At 35.1% G+C, this 18,058-nt stretch overlaps 2 protein-coding genes and 1 pseudogene across 2 annotated transcripts; 2 read left to right on the top strand and 1 right to left on the bottom strand.

Annotated features, from left to right (window-relative positions):
• The first annotated feature begins 2,476 nt into the window (after positions 1-2,476).
• LOC147547441 (NAC domain-containing protein 83-like) lies at positions 2,477-4,162 on the top strand. Its single transcript, XM_086671637.1, has 3 exons — positions 2,477-3,114; positions 3,207-3,493; positions 3,605-4,162. Exons 1-3 carry the CDS (start codon positions 2,931-2,933, stop codon positions 3,902-3,904), a joined length of 771 nt encoding a protein of 256 aa, XP_086527763.1. The 5' UTR covers positions 2,477-2,930; the 3' UTR covers positions 3,905-4,162.
• Positions 4,163-10,290: 6,128 nt separating this feature from the next.
• LOC147547440 (malate dehydrogenase, mitochondrial pseudogene) lies at positions 10,291-11,098 on the bottom strand (annotated as a pseudogene).
• Positions 11,099-11,710: 612 nt separating this feature from the next.
• Positions 11,711-16,879, top strand: LOC147547439 (pyruvate dehydrogenase E1 component subunit beta-1, mitochondrial). Its single transcript, XM_086667539.1, has 15 exons — positions 11,711-11,935; positions 12,356-12,430; positions 12,569-12,643; positions 13,355-13,435; positions 13,519-13,545; positions 13,674-13,736; positions 13,902-13,988; positions 14,717-14,842; positions 15,343-15,476; positions 15,560-15,632; positions 15,732-15,797; positions 16,025-16,063; positions 16,182-16,306; positions 16,390-16,504; positions 16,602-16,879. The coding sequence occupies exons 2-15, from the start codon at positions 12,380-12,382 to the stop codon at positions 16,668-16,670; spliced, it is 1,131 nt and encodes a 376-aa protein (XP_086523665.1). The 5' UTR covers positions 11,711-11,935; positions 12,356-12,379; the 3' UTR covers positions 16,671-16,879.
• Positions 16,880-18,058: the final 1,179 nt, after the last annotated feature.

The following is an 18,058-nucleotide window of genomic DNA, read 5'->3' as shown; positions in this document are numbered from 1 at the left end:
CTCCATCTCTTTTTCTCTCTGCCATGTCACGCCACCTCATCTGTTAGGCCACCTCATCACCATCTCCGGCAGAGGTCGCCGGCCGGCCAAATTTCCGGCCGGCAACCTTCAAACTAAAAAAAAAAAAAAAAAATTTTCTCTCTTCCTCTCTCTCTCTCTAAGAACTCCGGCGAAGGAACCCTTCGCCGGAGTTCGTCTGTTCGTGCGAACAGATCCGTCTGTTCTCACGAACAGATCCGTCTGTTCTCACGAATAGATCTGGTCTGTTCGTGAGAACAGACGAACTCCGGCGAAGGGTTCCTTCGCCGGAGTTCTTAGAGAGAGAGATAAAAAAAAAAGATATATTTTTTTTTTTTAGTTTGAAGGTCGCCGGCCGGAAATTTGGCCGGCCGGCGACTTCTGCCGGAGAAGGTGATGAGGTGGCCTAATAGATGAGGTGGCGTGACATGGCAGAGAGAGAAAAAGAGATGGAGGAGAGAGAGTGACGGAAAGTTAAAGTTAACGGTTTTAGGGGGCCATATGGGTATTTCTTGTAAAGTAGGGGGCCAGGCGGGAAGCTGGTCACAAAGTAGGGGGCCAGGCGGGAAGCTGGTCACAAAGTAGGGGGCCATTAGGGAAATAACCCCAACTGCACGATGGTCATTGGTGGTTTGGCAGATAAGGTTTAAAGGTCAGATTAAAGAAGTAAAGTCGAATAAAGAAAAGATATCGATCCAAACATAAGATTAGAAAACGTAAATGCTTTTTAAATAAGCAAATTTACAAAATAAAACTCAACTACATAATTATAAAATTGATAATGTGAAGGAGATGGTAATGACAGTACTTCTCTTTTAAAGTATCTCCAAGGCATAGTCCATTTCAAAGACCCCACCACATTGTAATAGCATTGTCATGATATCATTATGTATATAAATTAATCAAGATTCTTCCTCCACTCATTTTCTTCTCTTTTTTTATTTTATTTGTTAAGATATAGGAAATACAAACTACACTATTCAACTTAAAAAAACATACACATTGAGTAATCGCAGAAACAAATGACGGTGCGGAGTTCCAGATCTGCATTTGAAGGTTTTTCCTTCCCCATTTAGCTAGGACGTCTGCTTTTACCCATTTTTCTCTCTAGTAAACAATTCAAACTCAATTACAAAAAAATAATGTATTTTATTTGTTAAACACAATACATTTCATTATATAGCTACACGATGATTCCACTGTGCTCGAATATTTGTAGTTCAAAAATATGCCTGCAATATATCATTTTACAAAAGAGTTTAGACTCAAATTTATTGTTCTCAAAATTTATGCAACGTCTTCCATCCTATTTCTTAAATCAATTTTATTTTTCGAAGTAATTATTTAACTTTCACAAACTTTGACCATGATATTGTTGGAATCGGTACTTAGCTCAAAAGGAGTTGGACCGGTTTTTCCTTAATTTGAGGACCCTATATTCATCGGAATCTCGATCATGACGTCTAGTTGGATTCGTCGAGCTCTTGAATTTAGACTCAAATTTTGTCCAAATCCGATTCCGTATGAGTGAGTTATTACAAAATTCGTTTGGTTTGGGTACCATTAACTCAAAACCGAGATTTTGAGTTAGTACCACATTTATGAAGGAGGAAACATTTTATTTCCTTATATAGAATCTTCCATATATTTATGGTATGTTCTTTAAAATAGAAAGGTGACTCGCGTGGTTTGCACCACGCAAACCGCGCACGCGCGGCGTGGGCGAATGGGCGTTTAGGGCGCATTGGGCGCTTTAGAGGCGCCCGCACGCACTTTGCACTTCGCATCGTCGCGAGGAGCAATTGGAGCCTTTGATAATACGGTCATAGATTTGATCTGACGGTCAGGATGATTCGCGCTCTTAAGATAGATCCGTTGATGATCTAACGGTGGGCGTTCAAGGCGCGAGATCTTCATAAATCCGTTGAGATCTGACGGTCAAGATGGCACCCGAAAATCAACAGACAAATATGACTGTTGGGAAGCAACCATTCGTCTATAGGCACCTGTCTGAAGTGTCACCAATACTTCTATAAATACCAAACAGAATCCAGCAAACAAAACACGAAATTTTTTAGCATTCAAAGTTAAGAGCATTTAGAGTTTAAGAAGTCAATTCATCTGTCGTTCTTACTGCTTGTTCTAAGTTCGCACGCTTTCAGAGAAACGAAGTACTCTCGTCGTCATACTGAAAGGTACAGCCGTTGTATCATGGGAGACAAACATCTCACTGGTTTTAGTACTAATACCGGGGTGTTCACTGTCTTAAGGAAAGAGACAACTCGACTCGGCTTTTCTCTCTCTAACCTTTTTTTTTTATTAATCTTTGTTTGATTATACTGGTTTTACTTTTTAAGTTTTAGACATAAAAGTTATCTCTGAATTTATTCCAGAAAGACACAGGAAGGTATATCCTTGTTTTTATTAAAACAGGAAGACATAACCCTGATTTTTCATTATACCAGAGAAACAACAGATATTTGAACTACAAAGCCCGGAAGCAGGAAACTTCAATCTCATTTTGTCACAACTAGGTTATCAATGAATAAATTTTCTCTGTCTCTGAAGTTAACTAGGTTAAATTAAGTAAAGATAGGTCAAAGAAAGGTTTTGATTGTCATTTAGGCCAAATATCTCTTGCAAGTCCAACTCCTTTTATTTTTTTCTTTCTCCTCCCCAACACACCAACCAAATTTGCTATAAAAAGAACCTTAGCTTTTCCCTCCATATATGATTTAACCACCCCTCTCTTTCTCTCTCTATAGACTTTGTTTCCTTTTCATCTTTTTCTCTCTACTTCTTTTCTTCATGTATAGTAAGAACTCATTGACATGGGTTTTCAAAATTCACCTCTAAATTGGCCTTCAAATAGGTGAATTCCTTCATAAGGTCATAACCCTTGGCTCAAAATCATGACAAATTTCAATTTTGTCGAAAATGGTGTGATCAGATTACCTCCTGGTTTTCGATTTCATCCTACTGATGAAGAACTTGTTGCTCAATATTTGATACGCAAGGTTTTAGCTTACCCATTACCTGCTTCAATAATCCCTCAACTTTTTAATATCTCCAAGTTTGATCCTTGGGATTTGCCAGGTTAGTAATTAACAATTTACTTGAATTAGATGATCTTCAATCAGTGTACTAAAATTAGGTTTTTTTTTTTTTTTTTGTAATTGGTTCTTCAGGTGATTCAGAACAAGAGAGATACTTCTTTTGCACAAATGAAGCAAAATACTCACATGGAAACAGACCTAATAGAGGTTCTGAATCTGGGTACTGGAAATCAACTGGAATTGACAAAAAAATTGTAGCTTTTAGAAGCAATCAAGTTATGGGTATGAAGAAAACTTTAGTATTTTACAGAGGAAAACCCTCAAATGGGATTAGAACTGATTGGATTATGCATGAATATCGCCTTGTTCGTCCTGCAACTTCAAATTTCAATATAATACAGAGAAAAAACTCAACCCAAGTAAGTTCTCAATTCCAATTTGCTAATTTCAATTAGAAAATTGCACAAAACCCAAATTCTGTTTTTTGATTTACTTAATTAATCTCATTGTTATTGATCTTCTTTTTGCAGAATTCATTGATGCATATTGGAGATTGGGTTCTCTGTAAAATATTTTTAAAGAAAAGAAATGGTAAAAATGGCCGTGAGATCGACGAAACATCCAAGAAGAACAGAGTTAATAATGAAAATAACAATCTTGGGGTTAAGGGTAGGCCTAGATTTATTGATTTCACGATGAAAGAAAGGATTGATCACCAACTAAGTTCATCTTCTTCTTCTTCTGGTTCAAGTGGGGTCACTGAAGTTTCCTCTATTATTGTATCTGATTATGAAGAATCTTCATCATCTTCTTGTAGAAGAGAGTCATGAAACAAATTGATTATGGGGAAATGCGAACTGCACACAAGATTTTGACAAAAACTTCGACTTACTGAGTCTCTTAAGGAAAAGAGCGGTTGAAATCGTAATCAAACTTTGTATTGTAATAAAAGTGAGTCAGCAAGTCAAGAATTTTGTCAACATCTTCTGTTTAAATAGCACTCCCCTTAATTATATACTATATCTTGAGTTAAGCTTTGTATCAATATTGGGGTTTTGGAAATCCATAAGAACCTAATGTTAAGTTAATATTGCGTTTTGTTTTCGGTATCCATCGTGGGATCCAAACGTGTATAATCGGGTTAGGTCGAAAAGTAGTGAGTGTTCTTAATCAAAATTTGTTGTTTAATTAGTCTATTTCAAAATGATTAATGGGTGACGGACTAATATGATTAAGAATAATAATGAAGTAATGATGAAACAAGCACAAAAATCAGAATTCTTTATGCTTGTTGAAAATCAAAAAGTGATTTTCATACTTAAAAGGTGAATGATTTTTGGAGAGGAAGATGCTTGAAGAGAGAGAGAGAGGGAAGGAAAAGCAGAGGGCTAGTATTTAATCATGTAAACTTTGTCAAAAGAGATACTCTTTTGAGCAACAAGAGAAGAACTACAAGTAATTGCCACAAAGAATAGCACCCACATGCAAGGAGATTCTATCAATTGCCCGACGACATTGAAGACACACCAGATTAGATGCGATTACGGGAAGTCACATTTTAAAATAGTATTTTTATTTGGAGATGCATTTTAAGCATATAACAAAATAGAATTTCCTCTAAGAGGGCTAATCTCAAACTTGGTGGATGAGTTTGAGACTCCCTTTACATTGAAATAAACGATAAAATGTTATGCAGATAATATCATCTTCTGCAAATTAAACAACAAAACAAAATTTTGTGATTTCATGACATCACTTTATAAGTTTTTTATTCATGGTTATCATATTACCTTTTAAGCGTGCCAAATAGGCACTTAAGTTTTACTCAAAGTCTTATTACACATTACAATTTTGAGGGTCGAACTTCATCATACCTCACAATATTGATATTATTCATTTCTTATACACTACCATCCCGTTGTAATATTAACATTTCTCTTTTGTCCATGGCATTTGAACTATATTCAAAGAACCAATTCTTCAAAAATCACATTTGTGACTTAACGGTTAACTACATAAATTAATCCAACAATCTTAATCATCTACTAATAATAGTAAAAATATAGAATGATAAAATATATGCTTATACATAACTTAGATCGTGACGACAATTAACACTTTCTTGACGTACTAGATGGTAATTACCACACCAATCAACCATACTATTAAATGTTTGGTCATATATTATTTCTAGTACTCAAAAGTATTTGATGGTAGGTCTGAATGAACAAAAAGTATTAAAGAATTGCCGGCCAAACTTTCTTCTACCAAATTAGGGTTCTTTACACATTTGAGGCTTTGTTGGAACTCTTCAAGTCACCTGTTTTCCTTTTTTTTTTTTTTTATCTTCCTTCGGTTGGCTTTTTTTTGAACATCTTTGTAGCTTCAATCACTTGATTTGGTCAATGACAAAGTAACCTAGCAGAAAGGGAATTTGTATTAGACATCTATCTATCGTACTTCTTAAATAAAGTCTACTAAGAGGGAGGCAAAAAATTAAACTCAAGATTTATTAGGATTGTTGGGGTAGCTTTATATATTATGACTATTTGCCATTACATTTAATTGTACTATCATAGTGCCAAACACGCAACTAGGATTTTCTTTTTTAAGAAGATACAAGATTTACTTTTTAACATGCAAGTTACTAGGAGAAAGGAGAAGGAGAAATGAACTCACTTTGGATAACAATGATAGGATCTTGTGATATGATTAACTTTTTTTTTTTTGATGAAGGGAATGTGATATGATTAACTAATCCTTAAAATTAGACATTTGAAAGGGTCCTATATTTAAAGAATATGTAGATTATGCCCTAAAAATTAAATCATTTATAGTAATTTTCCCAAATTTGTAAGCAGCCTTACGTCAACTAGTAGAAAAAGAAATCGAACTCTAAAAGATACTAAACAACTTCGGTTACTGACTATTACATGAAATAATAACTAACTTTTGTCATAATAATCCATTACTAAAATTGACACAATTTTTTTCCACATCTTTCAGTATCAGATGGAGACTCAAATGGGGTCATGGTAGAGCTATCGTTGTATGTTTATGTGGTTATAATGTCTTATTTTTCTATCTTGATTTGTGGTCCTCTATTTTTACCACAATAGACTACCTCACTAGCTAGGACTAGGAGAGGTTGGACATTATCCTTACCCTACTAAATTTAGAGAGAGTGGAGTTCTATATCTTCTCCATAGGAAGAATAAAGAAAAAAAAAAAGAGATCTTGTGTTTATTGTGGTAGGAACAATTGTATACCTCATGATTCCTATTTCTAGCTAAAAAAAATCTCTAATTCATTCTTCATAAATGAATATTCATGTCAAAAGTAACTAAATTATCAAGTAACTCCCTAAACCCCAACAATAAAGCATGTAGTTCTAAAATTCAACACATTTTTTATATTTTTTTTCAAACCTATATATGATATATCTAAACTTTGCTTTGATACTATTTTAATGAATGATACTATTTTACTTCTTCAAAAAAAATATATATGTGATATATCTAAACTTATGACTATAATAAAAGCAAAACGACTCATCTTATAGGGAGGGGGGTTTAGTTTTTTCTTTTCCTTTTTATGTCTTTGTGGTATAATTTTGAAGCATATAAGGAAGTAGCATAAAAATAAGCTAAGAATGGCCTATGCCCTATGATACCAAACTGGACCACTTGAATCTATGCATATCCTTGTTGAGTTGCTCGTATTATCATAGACCCAAAATTATTAGGGAAATTTTATATTTTTTTTTATGAAATAGGGAAATTTTATACGCACTCACAAATTTGTTATTTACACACATCCAGAACATTTTTCTGTTCAAATCTTTCAAACTATTATGTACCTTTAATGGGCCAGCAGAAAGAACTGAGGCCTTTCATTTTCTCCACAGAACCATACACGACTAATGGAAATTTTAAAAGCCCCCCAAAATTGTTTTTTTCAAAAGTCTCTTTACCTTATATACTCCCCTTAAAATTTGCCTCGCCCAAGGTGCAACATATGGAGGCGCTTTTAACACTTCACTGATTCTCAAGTACCTTTAGAATATCTCTTAAATGACGTGTTCTTTTTGGCTGTTTGAATTGATTTATTTGTTTGGAATGTCCAACGCTAAGAGTCTAAATAGCTTTCATCAAAAAAAAAGAGTCTAAATAGCAACCTAAATCAATCACTCACACGAATCAATCATCACGAGTCAGAGAAAATACACCGAAACTTGGCTTAAGTCTTTTAAGACCTCGAATCAGATTTCAAACATGGCTTGTGAAGAAAACAAAAATACTAAAGTAACATTAATATTGACGATTTTGTCCTCTTAACCTAAATTAATATTGAATGCAAAGTGTATTGGCCACTACTTTTTGATGAAGTGGTTGGATACTCACTCCGCAACACAAAATTCTTAGGTTCAGTTTCATGGAATTGCAAATTTAGGATAACAAGGGGTTTAAATCAGGTGGTTATAGTAACTTCTTCAATTCATGAAGCGTGATGTACCTCTATATTATCATGCATCACTATCTTATAATGACTATCATAGTCGATTCCTAAAAAATAAAAGAGAACTCGAGGTGTATTGGTTGAGTTCTTAACAAATTAGATTATTAACACAATAACTACATCTAAAACCAAAAATAATATACATTTGTTTTAATTTTTTCGGGAAGGGTGCCTACGACACTACGTAGTCACTAGAAAGACATTGATACATCATCAAGATGTAAGCACGATAACCGCCTGAATTTAAACATACTAAACTATCGAACCTAAAACCCATCTAAACTAGAGGCCTAAAGCCCATCAAACTATTTAAAATAAATATCCAAAATAAAAAACTTGATAGAGATAAAGATCGAGATAAAAATGAGTGATCTGAGGGAGTGGAAAAAAATAGAGGGGGGATTACAAGCTAAAAAGTCGAAGATGCCAATAACCTTCGATTATAATGATTACCAAATTGATTTTTGTTTGCTATGACTCGAATTTGAGACATAATGACATTATACACCTTTCGGTATGCTGGGAAATACAAGAAAATCAAAGAATAAGATTCATGAGAGGCCACGAGAGAAATTTGAGGTGGAAATTTGCGAGGGGAGCAAAGAGAACGAAGAGACAAAATTTACAAGAAAAAAATATTATGAGATTTGCAGAACCTTTATGGCTAGTTTGCCATGTCATCTTATACCAAAGGAGTTTGCTATGTCATCTTATACCAAAGGAGTTACAAGAATATCAAAACTAGACAACTAAAGTAAATACGGTAGATATGGGACTCCAAATATTGATTGTCATTCTTACAAGAAACTAGAAGAAAAAAAGAAGCTAACAAAAAATTAAAAGCAAAAGAAACTAAAAGAAAAACCAACTATGACAATTCACTTGTAAACCAAAGAGCCAACCAATTACGCTACTTCTTGTCTATTGCTAATATCATGAACCAACCAATGAACCAAGCATTTCAATTCCCGTTTAATAGATATATCAAGTTCTAAATGATGAAAAAACTCTATTTCATTAGGAACTCAATTCAAACAAAAAAAAAAATCTAAATTTGAAAGGAAAATTATCTGTAACAGAAAGTTCTTTTTTTTTTTTTTTTTTTTTTATATTTAAGTGTTCGTGCGTCTCGAATCTTTGACTTCTAAGATGAAAGACTAAACTTCTTACCACTCCAACTAAAAGTTGTTGACATTATTTGTAATAGAAAGTTATGTTTTAATTTCAAATGATCGAGAGAAATCGATTGATTGATTTAACGAGAGATCGGTCACTGAACCGTAGCTTCTGCACCACCTCAAACAATTTTTGAGGTTGGTTTAAAGATACAAAAATGGTGCTATGACCGGTCAATATCCCGATCGGATCCCGGCCGGAGTAGTTGGACGGACATGATTTAGTGCCAGAAAGTCAAACACTTTTTCTCACTAGATTTGAACCAGTCAAGTATCTCGCTCGAGATTCTGCCGGACATTGCATCACCGCTGTTAAAGATAACCCAAATTCATTTAGAGGTTTGTAGATTTAAAGAGATCGGATTGATCGAGAGAGATGAGAAAGAAAGATTTATGTTGGGAAGAAGAGAGAAGTTACGGGATGAGAGAGCGACTTTTTTTGGGAGGGTGAAAATTCGTTTTCCAATTTATTTTGTGGGAATGTTTGAACTTAATTTTACGAATTTTTTTTTCATTAGAAAATCGATTTCGCCATATAACTTTCTCACGTAACAACTTACTCTTATTAGAATCAAATAATCTGTCATATTTAAAATTTATAGACAATCGACTACCAATCACAAGCAACCACTTAAACTTGTGGTGCTTTTAACACTTTTCGCATTATCTCGTAACACTTTCGTGATAATGATATATTATTCTTTTTTCATAATTTTGTCAAAATTGCCTATATTTTTTTTTTGACGAAAAATGATTACTTAATTTTTTTTTTTTTTTCTAATTTCCAGCTTATAGTATTTCGTATGCAACTGCGAAAATATTAGTTAATTAACTATATAAATAGATAATTTTATAGTATTTAACAAAAAAAAAGTTTAATACTTAACCAAACAAAATATAACTTATTTTTTAAACTTAAAAAGAAAATTTAAAAATTAGTCTTTCAACCCAAACATACTATTTTCACCTTGCATCCCATATTTTTCATTTGTTTGAAATCAATATAGCCCACCTAGTCAGCTTTCTTATAAACAGAGACCACGCTATAAACCAATTTATAATACTCTGAACTTATGACATACTTTATTTTTTTTGTTTTTTTTTTTTGTTGAACTGAACTTATGAGTACTTGTTTGTAATAACGTAATTAAATGTAATTTTTTTTTTTTGATGAGATGTAATTAAATGTAATTGATAACAAAAATACAATTTTTTTTTGTGGAAGGAAAACAGATTATAATATAATGATAAAGAATAGTATTATTTTTCAAATGGCCCCTACTTTATGACCAATTTCCCGCGCAACTCCCTACTTTATCGAAATATCCAGATGACCCCCTTTTTCCGTTACAGTTACATGTCCGTTAAAGTCAGCTTTCCCTCTCCCAAAACTATCCTTCCGCGTTGTCATCTCTCTCTTCGTCACGTCATCCCCCTCGCCAACTCATCATCTTCTTCGATAAGGTCGCCGACCGACCAAAATTCTAGCGACCTTCATACTTAAAAAAAATTATTTTTCTCTCTCATCCCCCCTTCGACTGTCGTCGTTCTGGGTAAACCAGACCGACGGAGGTCTTAGCCCTAACTACATCAAGCATAGTTACACCAAAGAGTCTCTTCTCATCATAAGTCCCAACTTTCTTAAAAATCTCAGCAGCAATTGGAAGAGTTGAATTCAAGGGTTGCTAATCATATTAACTAAGGCCTAAATCACCCCAAATTTAAAACAAAAACAGTAAGATATCAGATTATTTTAAGAAACCCTAATGAAATTTGAGGAAAAAGATGTCATTTTTAGGGAAGAAACATACATACATTAGGGCAATACTTGGCAATGGCAGTACAAAGTGATTTGACGATATCGACATTAATGTTAAAGATATCATCACGAGTCATACCAGGTTTTCTTGGAACACCTGTTGAGATTATAACAAGATCACATCCTTCTAAAGCTTTACCTAATTGATCTTCTCCCATATACCCAGCTACCTACAAATTACCACAAATATAATTCAAACCCTAACTATTCATAGAAAGAAAAAACCCTAGAAAGAGAGAGAAAAAAGAAGAAGAAGAGGAGATGAATGACCTTAGATCAGGTATTGATACGGCTAACATCAACAACAACACAAGGAGTGCCAACAATATCGTAGAGAGAGAGACTAGAGACAAGAGGGTTGAGCTGTATAAGGAGGGCAAGTGGCTGACCAATTCCTCCGGCAACACCAAGGACGGTGACTTTCCTCTCTGAGGTTGAGTCGGAGGAGAAAGATCGGTGAGATGAAGATGAAGCTCTCTTAGAGCTGATTCGACGGATCTCAACATTGTGGTCCTTATTTTCCTCAGCTTCTAGAGAGAGAGAGAGAGAGAGAGAGAGAGAGAGAGAGAGAGAGAGAGAGAGAGAGAGAGAGAGAGAGAGAGAGAGAGAGAGAGAGAGAGAGTGAGATTGGAGAAGATGATGAGAAATGTTGTGATCAAGTTAATATTCTAGGCAGGGCTACTTCTCTGTTGAATTTCGTCTGGTATGTACATACCAGAATTTTTTTATTTGGGGGGAAATTGTGTTTTTTTAAGAAAGCTGGGACTCATGACGAGAAGAAAATTTTTTTTTAAGCGTGAAGGTCGCCGACCGATCGCTGAAAATTTTGACCGGCCAGTGACCTTATCGAAGACGATGATGAGGTGGCGAGAGGGATGAGGTGACAAGAGGGATGACGTGGCAGAGAGAAGTGATGAGATGGAGGGGAGAGAGGTTGACAATGCGGAAGGGTATTTTTGGGAAATCAAAAAAGAAGTTAATAGTCAAAGGAACAGTAATAGTCAAAGGGGGCCATCTGGATATTTTTGATAAAGTAGGAGGCTACCCGGGAAGCTAGTCATAAAGTAGGGGGCCATTTGAAAAAATAACCCTAAAAAATATGCAAATAACTCGTGTATATTTTTATGTATAAGGGTCAAATTGGAGCCTCTTGCTTGATGGAAGGGCCAATTTCCATAGGTGTTAGTATCGAATGTCAACGACATATATAACATACGCAGGTTTCGGCTTAAAGCCATTCTACCGCCATCCTTTCTCTCTCTAGTCTCCGCCCTTTCTCTCTCTCTCTCTCTCGCTACTCTTCTCCTACCTACCTTCTCCGCCCTGTAAATAAAACATAAAAGCTCAAGGTCTACTCTCTCTCTCTCTCTCTCTCTCTCTCTCTATATATATATATATATATATATATATATAATCTGCTTTCTTTCATTTTGATTTTCCAGATCGGATTCCAAACGCTAGAAAATCTAGGTTTTACTTTCTCCAATTGTTGATTTCATTATTATTCTTGATTTACATTCAGATCACCGATCACAAGAACTTGTTTATATGAATCAAAGATTGTTGCATTCAGTATTACCGTTTAATATAATATATGCTTTGGTTTTTCTCATTTACTGTCTAGATTTGTACTTCTGAAACTAAAACAGTTTTTAATTGAATTGTGGAAACAATATGTTCAAAATTACTTGAATCATTTATAATTTGATGTTCCTGTTATTTTGGCCTTCGATTCAGTTTAAGAAGTTGAATTTGTGTTCATTTTATAGGGCTATTGAGAGGGAGAAGGAAAGATGTTGGGTCTTATGAGACAAAAAGTTGGTTCAACAAGCATTACTGCTTCGGTAAACTCTCAAAAACACTGATATAAATTTTGTTAAGTTTGTCTCAGTTTTTATTATTAGAATTTGGAATTTTCTCACACTTGTTTCGAGTTGATGGTGCATTTAATTTTCTAAAGGTGCAATTTTTATTACTCTCAGATTATTGGACAATCGTTGCAGAGGATTCGACCTGCTGTATGTGCAGCTAATAGTTATTCGACCGCTGCAAAAGAGGTGTTTATATGACTTAATTCTTGTTGTTTGTCTTTCGTTACTGGTTGTTAAATTTGTGGTCATCCAACTCAAAACCAATTGACAACGAGCGGACAGGAACTAGACATTATATTCTTGGTTGCTAGATAGCCCTTCTCCCATGTGGGACTGTTCTCACACACCCCCTCATGTGTGACGTGATTAGCCTAACACTGTTTTTTTTTTCGGGTGGCGTGGAGCACTGGTGGCTTTTAAGCATATCACGTGTGACCCTAGCTCTGATACCATGTTAATTTTGTGGTCATCCAACTCAAAACCAATTGACGATGAGTGGAGAAGACCTAGACATTATATTCTTGGTTGCTGGATAGCCCTTCTCACATGTGGGACTATTCTCACAAGGGTTCCTTGCAGATATGAAATTTACTTGATCTAGTTTTTGGAAAATAGAAAAAGTGGTATGGAATAGTTTTATGTGGTCGGATATATACACTCTCAGACTCTATATAAATTTATGAAATGATTATAAATTCTTGGGGGTAAAATTAACTTGAGGTTGTAAGGACTAACTGACGATCTATTGATTGGGTTAAAAGCTTTAGAAAGTCTCATGAAGTGGATTTTCTAATGGATCATAGCCCGATTTAATATTTTGTTTGGTTAGTTAGAGTACTTTTTGTTTATGCACTTGGGTAATGACTGCTTCGTCTAATTATTTCTATATTTGCTTAGATGACTGTGCGAGATGCTCTGAATTCTGCACTCGACGAGGAAATGGCTGCTGATCCAAAAGTATTTTTGATGGGTGAAGAGGTATATGTAGTAACGATAAGTTTTTTCCACACATTTGTCTCTTCTATTGTTCATAATCTCATGTTTGTCTATCACTGTTGTAGGTTGGTGAATACCAAGGTGCCTACAAGGTTAGTTATGCACGACTGTATAAGAATCATAGTCTTAATATAGTTCCTACTGACCAAATGTGCTTCCTTTTATTTATTTTGGTTCATCACTGAAATGTATATGGTTCCTAATTTCCTCTGCATTTCAGATTTCCAAGGGGCTTTTGGATAAATATGGTCCTGAGAGGGTTATCGATACTCCCATTACAGAGGTTCTTGACAAAACCTTTACCACCTTAAATTAGTTAATGCTTTGTTAAGTTTTCCCAGCTAGTCTACTATGTTATTAGCTTTAGTCAGTTAATATATGTTGGATTTTTCACAAATTTTTCTTTTCATTTAGAGTCAACTCACTGCATTTGTGCTGCATCCTGCAGGCTGGTTTTGCTGGAATTGGAGTTGGTGCAGCTTACTATGGTCTTCGGCCTGTTGTAGAGTTTATGACGTTTAATTTCTCCATGCAGGTACGAGTTTCATATCTGTTTAGCTGAAGTACATGTTATATGCAGAAACTTTAGATGTGTAAAACAAAGTTTTTTTTTTTTTTTTGAATTGTTCAGCTTGTGCCTCGAACCCTTGACCTCTAGGTGGAAGATTATGTGTAAAACAAAGTTGTGATACCCAATGCCAAGCAATAAAGCATAAAATAAGCAATTACAATAGTTAGATTGTAAACTCTGGTGCTTATAAGTTTTGCGATATGACCAAGATAACCTGCTCAAAGTGGCACAAATTCTAGAATGCACGTCAAAAGCACTATATCCTAGTGCATATTAGCTCTATCTCTCCATTGTTTTAGTTCCTACGTATTTTTCTTTTACAAATATACAATAGAAATAGAATAGTGTATGCATGTCTCCATTTAAGTGAACACTTAACGTTGTGGCACAGTGGGCGTATGGCTCGAGGGCCTAATAGACTGGGTTGTATTGGCAAGAGAAGCACTCAATCCTTTTTAAAATAGAACCATAATGGTGTTGCGTTAGATCTACAAATTATGACTTATTTATGCTCTTTATTTATTTGAAATATTCCATTTGCGCCCCTTCCTCAGATCCAAGTAGGCAAGTATGTTAATAAGCTTAAGCTGTAGGTTTAAATTTACGTGGTTGGCTATATTCTCATCATGATTTGTGGCTTCATCATGTACTTGAAAATTTCTGCTGGAGCTAATTTTGGGGTTTTTTGGCAGGCAATTGATCACGTCATTAATTCTGCAGCAAAATCAAATTACATGTCTGCTGGTCAGATTAATGTACCTATTGTTTTCAGAGGGCCAAATGGTCCTGCTGCTGGGGTTGGCGCTCAACACTCACAGGTGAGCAGTTCTGTTACTTTCTCTACTCAACTTCTATTCTAGTTTTGTTTCCTGATAAAATCGTATATGTGGTACTGTTATCATGGCATAGAGCCATAGAGTCCCAACCACAAAATCTGTAACCTGCAATTTAGGATAGTGTTGACATCTGAACTACTATTTAATATGGCTGAATTGCTACGATTCTGTAAAGATGCTCAGATCATCACATGCCTCCAGTCTCTATTTGTTTCTTTACTCGCAACTTGTACATAGTAGGTAAACCACAATTAACTAGAAAGGTAACTATTTAAGGGATTTCTATCATTTGCCCTAAGTTAACACACAAGTTTTTTCCTTCTGAGTTAGAAATCTTGGAAATGGTGCTATCAGTGATGGTTGTTGAACTTTAACTTGTTAAATGTGGAAATAACTCATGACTCAATATGTGCCCCTAGGACACATGGTGGGAACACCCTTTATTTAAGTAAATTGATGCTCACTTGAAGATAAATATGCAGTGTTATGCAGCCTGGTATGCTTCCTCCCCTGGGTTGAAAGTGCTCTGTCCATACTCGTCCGAAGATGCCAGAGGCCTGCTAAAAGCTGCTATTAGGGACCCTGATCCTGTTGTTTTCCTTGAAAATGAGTTGCTGTAAGTGGTCTTTGCTTTCCTGTTCACAGATTTGTGCTCTCCAACAAACATTGAGTTTAATATTCAGTTTGAATATGTTGCAGATACGGTGAGTCTTTCCCTGTTTCAGCAGAAGTTCTCGATTCCAGTTTCTCCCTTCCGATAGGAAAGGCTAAGGTATGTGTGTTGAGAGACTTTAAGGATTTATTCATCATTATTCAATCCTGTAGCACTGCTAAATCATATTCTGTGCCATTTTTTTTATATGGTTGGTAGATTGAACGAGAAGGGAAAGACGTCACTATTACAGCTTTCTCAAGGATGGTTGGTTTTGCCCTCCAGGTTAGTTTTTCTCTTTTCCTTTAGCCATATCAGATGCAAAGCTTGAACAAGAGGGAGCATTAGGCGATGTATTTTCGTTGTACTCCTCAACCAACTTTAGATTCAAATATAATGCTATTTCTCTGATCGAGGCACATCGATTTTATCTTCTTTTCTTTCTTAAAATGTAAAGCAACTTAAGTATTTTTGTTGTAAAACCCAAACTAACACCTGCAATTACTTATCAGGCTGCCGAGGTTCTTGCGAAGGAAGGAATCAATGCTGAGGTGAAATTCAACATCTCTTTTTGGCGGTGTCTCATAGCTTTTCATGAAACTTCCAAAATATTTGCTTTGAGATAGTAATGGAAAACTACTGACCAAGTGGTAGTGGTCATTAATGTAGGTTATAAATCTCCGATCCATTCGACCGCTGGATAGAGCCACCATCAATGCTTCTGTTAGAAAAACCAATAGACTGGTGACGGTTGAAGAAGGTTTACCTCAGCACGGCGTTGGAGCAGAGATCTGGTTTGCTTTTTCTCCCTTTTTCCGAACACTAATTAGAAATGAAGTCTTATTCAAGGTCACTGAAATATGGTTTCCTTCAACAGTATGTCTGTCGTTGAGGAAAGCTTTGCATATCTCGATGCACCAGTAGAGAGAATTTCTGGAGCCGATATTCCAATGCCTTATGCTGCAAATCTCGAAAGACTCGCTGTTCCTCAGGTATATAGTCTATTTAAACTTCATATTCTTGTTATAACCAGTACAATTATTACGAGTCGAGTTCCACTTATATTTCGAATAATGTTCAAACGTTTAGGTTGAAGACATTATTCGTGCTGCCAAGAGGGCTTGCTACAGATCAGTTCCAATGGCGGCAGCTGCTTAATTTAAAAGTATTGATTAAATTTGATACTCTTTGATCTTACGTTATTGTTTGAGCCACTTCTGTCAATAATTTCATTGTGATTCTTAAACTCTCATCAGACTCCTGCAACTTATTTCTTAGTTGGGAAAAAAGAAGTTAAGTGTTTTAGGTCTTTCGAAGATAACTGTTGTAACCTGTAACATTCTTTTCAAAATTGTGATTTGGAAAAATAAGCAATAGTGAACTACCTGTGCACAGTGCGATATTGTTGATGTGACAGATATTTTTCTTGAATGTTGTTAGATAAATACGCGAACAACCGATAAAATACAAAATATTTGTGTATGTTCTTCCCTAGAACTTGTTAAATTTTCATATGATTTCTATATGGAGTAGCAAATTTCCCTGTCATTGCGTAGCAGAAACAGAACAGAAAAGAAAACATTCTTGGGATGGGCTCGGGCAGGATGTACTGAGAGGTGTTTAATTCTCTTTAAATCCATCAACTGGCAGTGCATACTGAGAGGTGTTTAATTCTCTTTAAATCCATCAACTGGTAGTGCATTGCATGTACTCAAGCAATACAGAAGTCCCAAATTCCATAAAGTGAAAGTGCAAATTCAAGATTTATTGAATTTGGATATAAATAAAATAGTTAGACGAAATTTAGGCTAGTAGTTTAGGTGGATTTTTAGTTCAGTTTCTGTAAGGGTTCCAATTCGGCAATTATCGTGTTTATATAGTCAAGGGAGATTTTATATGTAATGCCTAAAGTTGTTAATGACAATTTCACCAAAAGGCAATCCTAATTTAGTTAAAGGCATTATGTGATTAGGAAACAATATTAAAATCAGAATTTGACTTAATGGCGTCAAGTCCTCGCTCGGTAACCTACGACCAACAACCTAAGTTGAAACTTCCCTGTAGTCAATATCTAAAATTTCTCAAAAATAAATAAATATCTAATACAAAATTCTCACTGAATTTTATTCGACCACATACCACGGTCGAGATTCAACCATTATATCGGTTGAACAAAGTATCACAGCTGAGTAAAAAGCTACCGCCACATATCACGATTGAGTAGAGAGCAACCACCACATCATAAGTCCCTAATGTCTAAGTCTCAACTGTAATTGATGTATGAGAACCTGATTGAAAAACAAGTCGAATGGTTCAGATCATTTGATTAACATCTCATTTTATGTGCATTTAGATATCAACGGTTAATGATCAATTTTGACTAATTTTATTTACTCACTTTTGCTACCGTTTTTGAAAAAACAAGAAAATTTTCTGAATACAGTATTTGGGATGAAAATTTCAGGATAATTTTTTGTTTGCCCAAACCCTCCACCACCATTCTCTAAACACTGGTATAGTTGCTAACAAACTGTTATTACAACGAC

This window comes from Eschscholzia californica, unplaced genomic scaffold (assembly GCF_041429995.1).
Source record: "Eschscholzia californica isolate CP2 unplaced genomic scaffold, dmEscCali1.0.p SCAF_3, whole genome shotgun sequence".
NCBI classification, from domain to species: domain Eukaryota; kingdom Viridiplantae; phylum Streptophyta; class Magnoliopsida; order Ranunculales; family Papaveraceae; genus Eschscholzia; species Eschscholzia californica.
The sequence above is the reverse complement of the archived record's forward strand: the minus strand, read 5'-3'. Positions and strand labels throughout refer to the sequence as shown.